This window comes from Artemia sp. Qi Xiang Cuo, chromosome 12 (assembly GCF_049724085.1).
Source record: "Artemia sp. Qi Xiang Cuo chromosome 12, ASM4972408v1, whole genome shotgun sequence".
In the NCBI taxonomy this organism is placed as follows: Eukaryota; Metazoa; Arthropoda; class Branchiopoda; order Anostraca; family Artemiidae; genus Artemia; species Artemia sp. Qi Xiang Cuo.
In genome coordinates, this window is record NC_142805.1 from 30,824,480 (window position 1) to 30,838,487 (window position 14,008).

The following is a 14,008-nucleotide window of genomic DNA, read 5'->3' on the forward strand; positions in this document are numbered from 1 at the left end:
AACGCTCCTTTTTTTCTCAAAGTCGTCCGATCAAAATTTTGGAGAGCCGTTTTGTTCAGCACAGTTGAAAGGCCCCCCACAACCCCTGGGGATAGGTTTTTATTTTCCCATTATTTACGTATAGTATTTGTTATTGGAAAGTATGCATACATTTTTCGGGTGAGGGGGGGGGGTGGGGTGAATTTTCTGCTGGTGGGATTTTACATGGGGATAATTTTCCATGAAGAGGTAAGTTTTTAGGGGGTGAAATTTTCAGGGGAAATTTGCCAGAAATCCTATTGGAAATTTTTCTCATGTCTTGATTTCTCTTTGCCGATTCAATTTTACGTGTGGAGATGTTAAGGGTAGGTGTCCGGGGTCAATCTTCGCCAGGATTGAATTGTCTAGAGAATAAATCTATGGGGAGGAGTGATTTTTCCGTCGAGGTGTAGCCAGATTTCCTGGAATGAATTCTGTCCCAATTCTTTAAGAAGGACTCCAGTAATACTATGTTCGTTTAATTAGAACAATGAGAAGCTTTTTTTTAAGTACTAAAAAACTTTAGCGTAAAAATCGAAATGTTGAGGAGAAGCAACCCCCCTTATATACGTAATAATTTGTTTGTTTTAAGTTTTAATGTTGCTCTTTACTTTCAGTTGAAAAAAAAAAACTTTTTTTTTATTTAATCTAAAAAAAGCTTTACAGCTACTCGGTACAATATTACATTAAATATGACAGGTAGAGGGAAAGGAGGAAAGGGGCTTGGAAAAGGCACAAAACATAATCGTAAAGTTCTTCCTGACAACCTTCAGGGGATCACAAAGCCAGCTAACCGAAAATTGGATCGCCACGGTGGAGTAAAACGTATGTCTGGCCTAATTTACGAGGAAACCAGGGGTGTTCTTAAAGTTTTTCTAAGAACGTTATTCGCAATGCTGTCACTTACACAGAGCATACCAAGAGAAAGACTGTAACTGCAATGGATGTAGTGTATGCTCTAAAGCGTCAAGGTAGCACATTTAATGGCTTTGGTGCCCCTCTTCAATCCCTCGTTCTTTATCCTAAGGTTTGATTCTTGTCCTGATTCTTAAAGAACGACTCCTGAAATACAAGAGCCGTTTAATTAGAATAAGAAGTTCTTTTAAAAGTACTAAAGAACTTTAGAGTTAACAGCGAGGTATTGAGGACGGAGTAACCCCTCTAATATACGAAATAATAAGGTTACATAGGTCAGGCTAGTAACAGTAGTGATTAGTCTACTTCTGTTAAATAATAATAATAAAAAAAAGTTTATTTCAACTGAAAATAAGGAACAACATTAAAACTTAAGGTAAGTTAGAGGCTCAACAATGGTCGTCATTACTGCTTTATGCGCGTTTTTGTGGACCAGGTCGAAATTTGAAGGGCAAAAGAGCCCTTCAAATTCTTTATGAGAGATTAGAGCTCACCTGGTGTTGCAGGACTCATTGCTATTGATTTCATGCACTTCGGGACAAGGTAATAAAATGGGTGTGGTCGCTTTAAGATATAAAGAAGGAACAGATACCAAAAACAGTTCTAGGACAGGGCAATTCGATCTCCAGTCTCCTTTGACTGAAAAAATGGACTAGAACTCTCAATTTCCGAACGGATGAGTATCCTCCAAAGTTTCTAAGACCATGAGGAAGGGGCAGCTGTTCTCCTACAAAGAACAAAATCTGCTCATTTTGGGGTTTAATGTTACTTTTTTCTATCATAATAACAACGTAGACCAGAAATGTATCCAGAATTATATATATATATCAATTTCTATCTCCACCCGCCCCTTCTTTAGAACTAATCCTGTATTTATCCGAAGGCTCAATGAGAGTTAGTATGTTCTGGCACTTAAATGTACCCTTTGAGACATCTACCCTCTTCCTAGCTACTAAACAATCAGAGAGCCCTACTGTAGAGGTTTCAATCCCTCATCTATAAATATTTGGAATGTATATTTCTTGTCACAGAATGATCATGGATAAAAACAACGACAAGTAAAACAACAGGTAATTTACCTAAGACAGTAAAATTTGGTCAGACCTTAAAAATATTTTGGTTCTATATTCAATGGCCGTCTTTCAGCAAATTGCGTATATAAATGAATTAAAAACTTATAATAAAATATGAGCTTCAAAACTGAAAAATTAAAAGTCTCAAGTTTGTTGTTTTTATGAAGGCAGTGTGGTCTTCGTTGCTGTTTAAAGATCATCGATGCGTGTTTTTTTTTTTTTTTTTTGCTTCCCCCAGGGATGATCATATCGAACCAAGGGTCCTTTATGTTAAGAACAGACAAATTGGATGCTTTACAATCCTCCTTTGCTCTGGGAGCATGGCATCCCCTAAGGCATGACTAAAAGGCCTTAGACCCATTTTGAATCAAACGACTTTTTAAGATTTTTGTCAGTATAAGGGAAAGCCTCTAAAAGCGTAAGAGGACGGGGCCGGCTACCTTACGTTCCCTTTTCAACTTCCGTTTCAACGTGATTATAAAGTTCCAACTTAGTACCTTGAGTCATTCTTTTGAGATTTTGGTACGCTACCCTTGTGACTAGACCCCGAAGCCACGCCGAAAAGCCGGGGGTGTGCCGCCGAAACAAAAACGGTGGCGCCCCGCCGCGCGTGCAACAGCGCGCTGACGCCGCCCCTGCTTCTATCGGCGGTGGCGTCACTAATGTGCCACTGTTTTTTTTTCTCTTTTTTGGTTATCGAGATCGACCTCCGGGCTTCAACCGTCATCCCGGCTAATCTGTTTCTTAAAAATAAATACTGTCATCTTGTTCTCGCCATGTATATCGGTTCATAGGAAGGAGAAGAAGAAATTTTTCTTGAAACAAAAATTCTACCTTCCACTTTAAAATTCTGTTCATTTTTCTTTCTGATTTTTCGGATGAAAAGAGGTAGGTAAAAGAGCATTAGGCAATTCAGGATGTTGTCATAGGCAGCACAATCGAGTTGTCTAAGTAAAGAACAAAGTTGGCACAATGTATTATTTATTTTTCTTATTTTTTTTCCATACCAGGGCAATTCGTATCGAAGGAGATGTCGTAGAAACTTCAAAAAGGGTTCATTCGATTGGAAATTGGAATAACTAGTGCCCTTTTTAATAGTCGAAAGTGATTGGAAGGCAGCTAACACCCCTTCCACGCCCACCGTTTCCCCAAACACATCCAATCAAAATTTTAAGATAGCCAATTTGTTCTGAGTAACTGATTTCCAGAGAGAAAATATGTTTTTTGAGGACGTTACTCCCCCACAACCCTTAGGGCAAGGGTTTTGTAGTTATGCCCAGGAGGTATATAAGAACGATGTTGGCACAATGTATTATTTCTTATTTTTTCTTTTAGACCAGGGCACTTCATATTGAAGAAATTGTTGAAGAAACTTTAAACCATCTCCATTCAAATAGAGATTGGGTCCACTTGTGTACTTTCTAGTATTCGAAAATGATTAGAATTCATGTATAACCTCTTCCACGGCCACCATAGATTGGAAAATGACCCAAACAACATCGTATATAGCCATTTGTTTAACGTAGTTGAAAGTTCTGGAAATTAGGTCTTAGAGGATGACAACCACCCTCACAGCCCTTAGGATAAGGGTTGTAATTTATGCCCTGGGTGCATATACGGTATTTATAGAACGGATTGTAAAAGAAAATGAAACATGAATCAGTCGTTAGAAAATTGATAAACCTAATCCCCTTTTTAATGATCAACAGTAAGTGGACTGCTTGAAATTTTTATAGTTACGATCGATGTGGATATAATTTCACATTTTTTTGTTGATGTTGTTGTTTAGACCAGGGCACTTTATATCGAAGGAGTTGTCGTAGGAACTTCAAAAAGGGTTCATTCGATTTAAAATAGATAGGGCTGGTGCCCTTTTTAATAGTCGAAAGTGATTGGAGGGAAACTAATCCCCCTCCCATTTGCCTTTATGTTTAAAAAGTAAATGTTGCCTTAAGATTAAATCAAAATGCACTGTGTTTATGCTAATTCCCAATAAGGCATCTCAGCAGTATCCCAACAACGACTTAGGGTATTACGTTCAAACTGTCGGAGCTTCATTCGCTTATAAAGTTTGACCAAATCAAAATAGCCTAACTTTGTCAAAACTGTCGAAGAAAATAAACAATTTTTTTTCGAGTTTCTATCCTGTTTCCTGTTTCAAACCAACAAGAAGAGGTAGGAAACTAAGTTAAACTCCACTATATTTGTTTAGATTTTTATAAGGGTCTATGTTGTTAAATTTTTCTGAAATTGTTTTCCAGCATAAAACTAGCAGGCCAAACTATAAATTCTTAAAAAAACGAAAAGATTTAAAGTATGATTTTCTTTTTCCCTGAAAAGACTATTTCAATATAAAACTAACAGAAATTAATTAAAAAAACTGTTTAAAAAAAATAATTTTTTTCAAAAAAAACTAAAGAACTCTATTAAATTAAAAATTAGCAAAATTAAAATCAAATAATCTACCAATCGTGAAACTACCACAAATCAGCATCGATAAATAAATGAAACCCAAAACGAACAGAAATTACAATAAATAACCGAGTCAAACTCAAAACGAGCAGAAATTAACATAAGTTAGGCTCAAAACCCCTATTTTTCCCAAGGCCAGAACATAATTTGTACTTTACTGACAAAAATACAAATGAATATGCATTGTCAGTTTAATATACATATACTGATAGTTAGTAATCAAAATGTTAATATTATTTGATTTATTAAAGTTATAAAAGTAAAAGATTTATACTTTTTCAGTAAAGTGAAAATTATGTTCTGGCCTTGGGAAGGCATAGGGGTTTTGAGCCCAACTTGTTAATTTCTGCTCGTTTTGAGTTTGACTCAGTTATTTATTGTTATTTTTGTTCGTTTTGGGTTTCATTTATTTATCGATGCTGATTTGCGGTAGTTTCCCGCTTGGTAGATTATCTAGAGCTAGTATAGAAATATATCTATAGAAATGAATTACATTTTCACAGTTAGCAGAGCACACTGAAGTTGAAGTAGCCTTAAACTTTGACTTGAAACGTTATAACTTGACCACTTCTTTCAGAAAAGAATTTCGGAGGGTTATTACGTGTTGATAAGAAAAGAGGGTAAAGGTGTAGTTTAGTTCCTCCTGTAGTGTAGGGCGCAGGAGCCCTATGGTGAAGGTGCAGGTTTGTTTTCCCTTATAAAACAACTTATTTCAGCAGATACAAAGAAGAAGCCCATTCTCGGCATTCTGTGGGACCCCTAGGTCCAATACTAGTATCAGATCCCGCGAGTGGCAGTTTACGCTCGTCAAGTTCTGGCTGTACCGGCCACATGTGCCCCAGCTAGACGGCTTTTTAGCGCGACAGGACTGATAGTGACTGCAAAAAGATCAATGGCTCCAGGCGGAGTGAACAAACTCACTTTTGTTACATCAATTGTAACTAAAGTGATGTAGCCGCTGATTTAAAATTGTTGGTGTTGTTAAGCCATGGTATCTGATTTGTATACAGCGTTTTTTGATGTTGTTATTTGTTGTTTTTTTTTTACTTCCTTTTCGTATGTATTTGATGAATATGAGATGTTTGAACTTCAAACTTTGAAAGTTATACACACATTAGCCCAAATCATTAACAAGAAGGAAATGACTAAACACGGGATTTTATAGGAACAATGCGATGTTAAACATAAACACAACATAGGTTTCCCTGGGTCTAGTGGCTAAAAATGAGAATTCTACTTGGTCTGACCAACGGTGAACATAAGCACTTTCCGCACGGCCCAACAAATTCCTGTTTTGTCATATTGTTCTTGTATGTTTTTAGCCAACCATTAAAAAATCTTTACTAAAATCGAGGTTGAACGTGCTTGGTGAAGTGGATTTTCTATTCTTATTTTTAATCAGAAAAATCGGCGCGCGGTGGCGCCCCGCCGGTATAAAATCGGCGGCGCGCCGCCGCCGATACTGAATCACACATTCGCCGCCGTCATTTCGGCGCGGCGCGGCTTCGGGGACTACTTGTGAAAGCTTTCTTGCATATAATGTGTTTTGATTTTGTTTGACATCCGCCTCAGTATTTTCTGAAGGTTTTACCTTTATGTCCTTAGCCTTTTCGGATACTCAGGATCAAACATGCCCATTTTCCCAATAATCAACCGTATATGTAACTAAACAAAAAAAGTAAGTTTTTTCAACTGAAAGTAAGGAACAACATTAAAACTTAAAACGACAGGAATTATTTTGGATATGAAAGGGGCTGCCCCCTTCTCAATACCTCGGTCTTTACGCTAAAGTTTTTTTATAGCTTTAAAAGGCAGAGTTATGACAAAGAGTCGAAAATGGCTTTAAAACGCAGAGTTGTGACGAGGAGTCGTGACCAAGAGTGCACATAAATCCAAAAACTTAAAGAATAGGACGTTATCTGCGCTTATTAGGTGTTTCAATTACAAATAAGAAAAGTTGGAGAATTATTGGAATTTTGACTTGATATTAGAAGTAAAGATTAAAATCATTAGACCATTCTCAGAGTAGATATTCCCCTTACTCCCAATCGACTTCAATCATGAAACTACAATCGATTTAACCTATCTAGTTATATTATAAATCCTATTGTAAAAAGTCCTATTTATTTTTTTAATTTCTTTTTTCATTTAGAAAATATTTAATGTATAGGTACTAATATTTTTTTATGTATACCTAAAATATTTTTATTTAAAGAAATCATTAGGAATATTTACGGATTAACAATCCTTTATATACTATACTGTAAAAATCTGTCAAATCGTGGAAACTAAGACTAACAAACTAACAAACAAGTAAGTGTCCAATAAGAGTCATGCATACTCCTGCCATTTACCCGTGCCCCAGCCATCTAAACATTTGCCTCTCAAAAACTTGGACTATCTGTCTTGGCTTTTCTCTGTCTACAATTGGCCATGTCTTGATGCAACCTATGCAACCTACTGCAAAATACTTGATAACTTTAATTCAAATTCAACGGACGGATGGATCAACACTGACGGAAGACTTCCAGCTCTCATTCTCGATAAAATGCGTCCTATATCAATTCTTCCCCTTCCAGTTTCTCCTGTAATCTATCAGATGGCTAGTCGTGACAAGATCTAAACATCATTAATAATTTAAATGTCTTTAAATTTTCATCACAATTAACAATTTTGTTCATTCTAGTTTTTCACAATTACACCCACTTTATTGTTTATACATATTAGACGAAACTGTGAAACATCGATATTTGAAAAGTTCAAATACCCATGCAAACTGAACCTCCAAGGAGAGTAAAACGAGAAACAAGATTTTGGAAGAGGTGTACCTCCGAGGCACTACAAGTTTCTTCCCCAGATGAAGTCTTTTATACAAAACAAAGAATATTTTTGTGCAAACATGTAACGAATCAACCGAGTCAAGGCGATCGTAGATAGGATTTCAAGTAACAAATAGAGGGGGAGGGCAAAGTCAGGACGTCTTTATAGGCGGGGGGGGGGGTAAGATTTCAGAACAGTAACCAAAAAGCTATTGAAAATAAAAGGTGGCGGGTTTTAAGGCCACCTGAGTGAATATTGCGTCGAAATGAATCACAGAATTGGTTATATAATGAAAGTGAGTCACTAATTAGTCAGTTATTAAATACCTTTCTAAGAGGCAATAGGATTTCCTATGGCAATAATTTTTTCGCGAAGTGGAAGCACTACGGACTCGACCATCTAAAGCCAAAAAGGATTCAGGTGCAAATATTTACGCCCCCCTCCCCAACCAGGGCGGATCCAGGATTTTTTAGGAGGAGGAGGCGCAAAATAGGCTGATCCGATAAAAAAAATTTAGGGGGGGGGGCAAAATACGTTGATGCGATAAAATTGCGTTGGAGCAAGTTTAATTAACACAAACTTGGGTTAATTAAGTAAATTACACTACTTTAGGGGGGCACGCGCCCCCTCGGATCCGCCACTGTCCCCAACCTTTCTTTTAATTTGGTACAAATACAAATGAATCAGTCACGTTAACAAACGGTTCTGGGCACTGAGACCGAAGAGCTATGCTACATTGCTCTGGTCATGTCCTGCAATAATTTTTTTCATGTAGTATACTATAGCATAAATTATCTCAAATGTTTGGTAGGAAGCAAAGCTGTGCCCAGGATTTTTCCGAGGGGGTAAATGCCTAGAACCTTCTATTATATTGCTAGGATTCAAGATCCCACTTTATTACCGTAGATACTAGAGAGACAGATGAAATTATCCGCTGGGAGAATTCCTCTCGCGTTTTTTCTGGGGGGGGGGGGGATGTTGAAGTGTGTAAAAATATGTAAACTCAATATCAAAGGTCACTTTGTCAGCAGTAGATTACTCAATAAAACATACTGACAACCCCTCCCAAGAGGGTCTTGACTGCGCAAAAGTATATTGTTGTATAGTCTCTTCGAGATCGTAAGACAATTCCCTATGAAAACAGTATTTATACTAGATGTTCGATACGTTTGTCGCTTAAATCCCACGTAGGTACCTATATCAATTAGTGAAGGTAATAGAACCATTAGACATCTTTTTCATGTATTAATGTTTAGGGCATCATTCACTGTCATTATTCATATTCAAGCTACAATTTCTCGAAGCAAGCTTATGAAGGGATGTATTGAATTTGCAAGGCCGTCATTTATGCGATCTATCCTGTAACGCATACACCAACATAAACATAAAAAAACAACTTTCGGGGTAAAATAATTTATTAAGATTAGCGTTTTGTACTATCCACAGAAATACACTATACTCGTAATAAACGATAAATTTACAGGTTTAAATGCATTAAAGTAGAATATGGCCAAAAACAGTTTACTAACAAGTCACATAATTACATGATTCCAACCAATTATAAAGGCTATAGCAACTGAAAATGAACAGAACATTAAAATCGTATATGTCAAAACTGTGGTTTACTACAGACGCATTCAATAGAGTTTAATTCATGTAACTGCAACATCTTATTAAAATGACCAATGTTTTTGTCCTATTAGTAAACAATAAAGCTACTGACGTCCTTCAAACTTTCACTAGAAGCTTGGATTCTGAGCCCAGATCTTTCCTACCCTTTATAACATTAATACTGATAGTCATATCGAGGGTTGGCTATTTTCGGAATTGCGTACACTACGGGGCACGTGCAACGGACGGTGCGAAAGTGCTTACACGTAGACCTAAGAGCACCGCACGTGTTGGAATAAGGGACACTCGAGGATGTACATGAGGGAGCACAGTGAATAGCCCTTTATTTAAACAATTGAAATATTTTGTCAGTAGAGCTGTGAAAGCTTACTGCACTGTTACTCACAATAAAATAAATTTAATTACAAGAAGCAATTTAAAACAAATGCGTCAATTTTCAATTGTGTCAATGTGTCAGCGAACGAACTTGGTTCTGTAATAGCTATCGCACCTTAAAATTGTCGCACAGCACAAAATAATTAGGACCAAAGCGAAAATCCAATTGATTTAAATTTTCAAAAACCAATGTTTGGATCTATCCTACAATTTCACTCACAGTAAAGGCAGGCTATGGCATCATTTTAAATCATTAGTCAAGCATACTCGAACAAATAAGAATATACCCCCCATTACGTTTAAAAGTCCCTTTGTCCTCGGTGTAGCAAATATAATTTGAACTTTGTTAACCACTTTGTGCTGCAATGAAAAAAAAAAAAAAAAAAAAAAAAAAAAAAAAAAAAAAAAAAACGGGGTTTTCAATGAAAGTTGCAGGGAATATATGAATATGTTTACTTGAAACTTTTTTCTATAGCGCTGAAGAGGAAAAGCGGTTATACCCCCAAAACATTCGTCGTGTTTCATATAGTGTTTTTATTGGCTTTATTGTACATAATGGTTAAGATTAAAGAACTATCTCCTCTTCACTGGAATTAAAACTGTAGAGGCAGCGAAATATGACATCTTCCCATTCCAATGCGCTATAAAAAAAAAAGTTCTCAAGAAGACTATATTTAAATGTACTCATACTGTAAAAACAGGAGAAATACAAAGAAAAACAAAACAAACAGTAATAAGCTGCTGCAGTAGATTCGGTCATGGAAATGATAATAATGAATATATATTATATATATATATATATATATATATATATATATATATATATATATATATATATATATATATATATATATATATACATATTGTAATTCAGGGACAGATATAACATTTTCGACAGAAAAATGTGTTGTTTCCTCCGTTACTGGTACTACTGGTACTTCACTGGTAATAGCATTGAATCGAGAGTTTAAATCTAAGAACTGTATCATTTCCCAGTGAAAAGATTTCTCAATAAGTTACGAAAAAAAGCTCCAGAAAGAAAATGTGACAGAGGTGCAAGGATTGGGAAACCGGAAAAGGAGGGGGGGGGAGAACTAATGCAGAATATGCTAAGAAGAAAACACATATCTTGAATCAAAACGCTTGAACGCAAAACTGTACTCATTCCTTGGGCTTCTGAAAGATCATGGGTTATTGATCCTAAATGACTCGATCACGCGCATAATAGTATTGCTCGCAAAGCACCCAGTCACTGACATTCAGAAGGCCTATAGCAAGTTTTTTCTTTCAATAGGAAAGTGATGTAGCAGTAAAATTTCTTACACCAAGGAAGAATTTCATGTAGAACATACAAAAATAAACATACGCAATAAGATGCACAATGCGCTAGTCACAAAAAAAAAAAAAAAAAAAAAAAAAAAACAGCTGGGGTTCTTAGGTCTTAGGTTTTTTTATTTATTTTTTACGTTTTTTACACGGAGAAAAAAAGCGATTTCACAAAGATGTTTCGTCAATTACAACCACTTGTACAAAAATATACTAAAAATCGACAAAAACATTTTATTAGAACTATTTCCCATTTTTGGAGCTGCTGTCTGACAAATGTGGATCAAACACCGTGTTTGTAAGATAGAAAGAAAAAACAACATCAAATAAATAAAGGCTAGTAAAAGGCCATCATCAAGAGACATTTCCGATTTACTTTTCCCTTCATTCTTTCCCATTATACATAATTAGTCACTATAGCAATTTAGTACAGAGGAGAAACACTAGATTTCAGATCCTTTTTTTAAATATTGATTCACTTTATCATCTTATAATTTTAAATATAATCTCTGATATAAAGTAATTTTTTAGAGAAATAATCTTGTATAGTCTATACTAGCGGGTGCAAGATCGCCATATAAGACTAAAAGGGGATACGAACATGGAAAAAGGTTACGAAGCCTTCTACTTGCGGATCTAACATTTCTTCCGAAACTTTGTAACTAGTTAGCACCATGCTGCGTAACAGCCGAAAGCATAGCCACAGGAAGTAACGGCCTGTCTAAAAGGAAGACAGCACATCAAAAGGATTCTGACAATGAAAATTTCACACACATTACCATTCCAAACTTCAAAATTATATCGCCAGTACAATTTACTTACAATTTATTTTTTCGGCACAATGTCCTTTAATATTTAATACAAAAATTGGTTACAAGTAGTTTCATTCAGTTTCTTACAATTAGCTTTACGTCATTACTTGAGAATGCTAGATGGCGTTCCTGATTTTTTCTATTGGACAACCTGAGTATTCAGTTAGAATTTTACTTTAAGGTCGGGATAAGTAGTCAGGATTTTAAAGAAGTATGATGTGTGAAGTATATCCCATACAGATATAAAAGGAGTTTTGTATCATTTAGAAATTAATGTGAACCAGTACAAAGAAAAGTGTATTCTATATATTTGTTTAAGTCTCAAAAAAAGTTTAAGTTTAAATTAAAAGTTTAAGTCTGTAAAAAAAAAAAAAAAAAAAAAAAAAAAAAAAAAAAAAAAAAAAAAAAAACTTGAGCAAAGCAAGCGAGCAACGAGCTTCTCTTAATGTTCATAAAAATTCAATTTAAAGTCAAATAAATGATGCTTTATTTAATAGGAATTTTTCACTTTTGAAGGTTTTCTGTTCTTATCCTATTATGTGTTCAGTATCTCTAGAATTAAAACAGAGGATTTGTACTAAACACAAAACATACAAGACAACTTAACAAAATCAACATTCATTATATTATTGAAAAGCTGTTTTATAAAAACAATATTAATTATGATGACAGAAGCTACAAATTTTTAAGTTTTAACATAAAAATAACAAGAGTTTTCTTGCTAAAAAACAAGAGAAAATCCAACGAATTCTCGAATCAAGAAGGAATATATACTACCAAATAACATAAATGATCCTATACATAATTTTTACTGTCTACCCCAAAGAGTATGGATAACTTATAAGAATAGAAACTGGCGCTAGTATCGAGGATAAAATCACCAACACCATATAGCGTTTGGCGCTTTCTTTAATTCAACACTAATTCAAAATTAGCAAAATTGTCGTTTGGTGGCACAGTGGGTTTGATCCCAGCTGGGTAATAGGAGACCCAGAGTTGGAACCCCGCTGTAGCAACACACTACAGGACTGACGTAAGGACCTTAGCAGTCAAGAAGCGTTGTTAATTCGATACTATATATTTGGCAAAATTAGTCTAGTAACAAGTGCCTGACCTCATTTTCTGAAAAAGAAAACAACACAATTTTGAAGGTCAAAAAATGTCAGGAAACGCCAAATCTTAGATGACGTTGGTGATTTTTCATCAACACCAGCGCCAGTTAACACTGGTGCTGTTACTCATTCTCTTTGGTCTACCCTTCATTTAATCATTATTCATGCCTTCTTTACTGCTGTCAAATATTTCTTCGGCATTTTCATTGGGATCGATTCTATTGAAATAATATCGAACATCTCTATCTTCATCTGCCTGTAATAGACTAATGGTTTCTTGTAGCTCAATATAATGCTGATTGATTGGACTGCTGAAATACGCTGCAAAAGAATGAGTGTCACAGTAACTGAAGGGAAAAAGCACAACAATAATTGAAAAAAAAAAACACAATTGAAGGAAAGAAGCATAACAATGATTGAAGGAAAAAAGCACAATAAAACGAAAGATTTTTTTTATGTTAACGTGAATACAAAAGAAAATAATACTGTGGCCACCATATGAGCACCTTGTACGTTGAAAAATGCCACCATTAAAAAAAAAAAGCTTAATGGTTGGGAACATACCCGTAAACGAGAGGTTTTCATTCCCAAAGAATGATGCGAGGGAACCCTCCCCCCTCCTGCTGAAAGGAAAACCCGATTTGTGGCTTTTAAATACAAGGTTTCGTACATTTAACCATGTAAACACACCTAAAAATAGTACTTAGTCCAAAACTTTCTAACAAAATTTCTGGATGTTTTCCAGGGTTGTCCTTTTCGATGCTATCTGAGAATACCTATACATGGACAATCCCTTGACTGAAATTCACAAAAAATGACAATCACAAAATGTGCGCGTGCTGACCACAAAATTTTATACTCATTTGTGGAATTCCCTTCCCAATAAAGAAAGAGAGAACAAATAAAACCCAATATCAAATTCATTCCTAAACAGCATTTGACCGTATACAAAGGGCGTAAGATCCACTACTATGAAGTGTCACTTATATTGAAATAGTCAAATATAAAGCAGACCACATCTATTATTGACATTGTACAAGACTCAACAGGCCAGACATCTTTTTTTTTTCTTAACTGTACTAATGAACCAAATTCTAAATGGTCCATTCGCTGAAGTAGTGTCTGATCTAAATGGTCTAAAAATACACAATTTTCTTTAATAGAAAGAGTAAACCAATCACATCTTGCTCTTCTGTTTGTTTAATAAAAAAAAAAAAAAATGCAAATTTTAGGCATATGAAGCGAATTTTTTTGCTGACCTTTGTCGGTAAAATACGATAAACCCGTTTGGTAAAATCTGTCGACCCCCCTCCACAAAAAAAATGTTGGCTGGTGCCATCCTGAATTACCTACAGCATCCTTTTTCTTTTCTTTTTTTTGAGCTCCTTGAAATGGAGTAATACTATTATCAGTAAGTGCATTGCGAGAAAATTGACCAACTGTACATATATTG

General features: G+C 35.4%; 1 protein-coding gene and 1 pseudogene across 1 annotated transcript in view; one reads left to right on the forward strand and one right to left on the reverse strand.

Annotated features, from left to right (window-relative positions):
- Positions 1-710: 710 nt before the first annotated feature.
- On the forward strand, positions 711-9,868 carry LOC148946005 (histone H4-like; annotated as a pseudogene).
- Positions 9,724-14,008, reverse strand: part of LOC148946006 (serine/threonine-protein phosphatase 4 regulatory subunit 1-like) — a 127,590-nt gene continuing 123,305 nt past the window's right edge. The window contains exons 14-15 of the mRNA XM_089097575.1: positions 12,724-12,876; positions 9,724-9,946 (exon numbers count right to left, since the gene is read on the reverse strand). Of these exons, the coding sequence (XP_088953701.1) occupies positions 9,879-9,946; positions 12,724-12,876 (221 nt within the window). The 3' untranslated portion in view covers positions 9,724-9,878. The remainder of the gene's footprint in view (positions 9,947-12,723; positions 12,877-14,008) is intronic.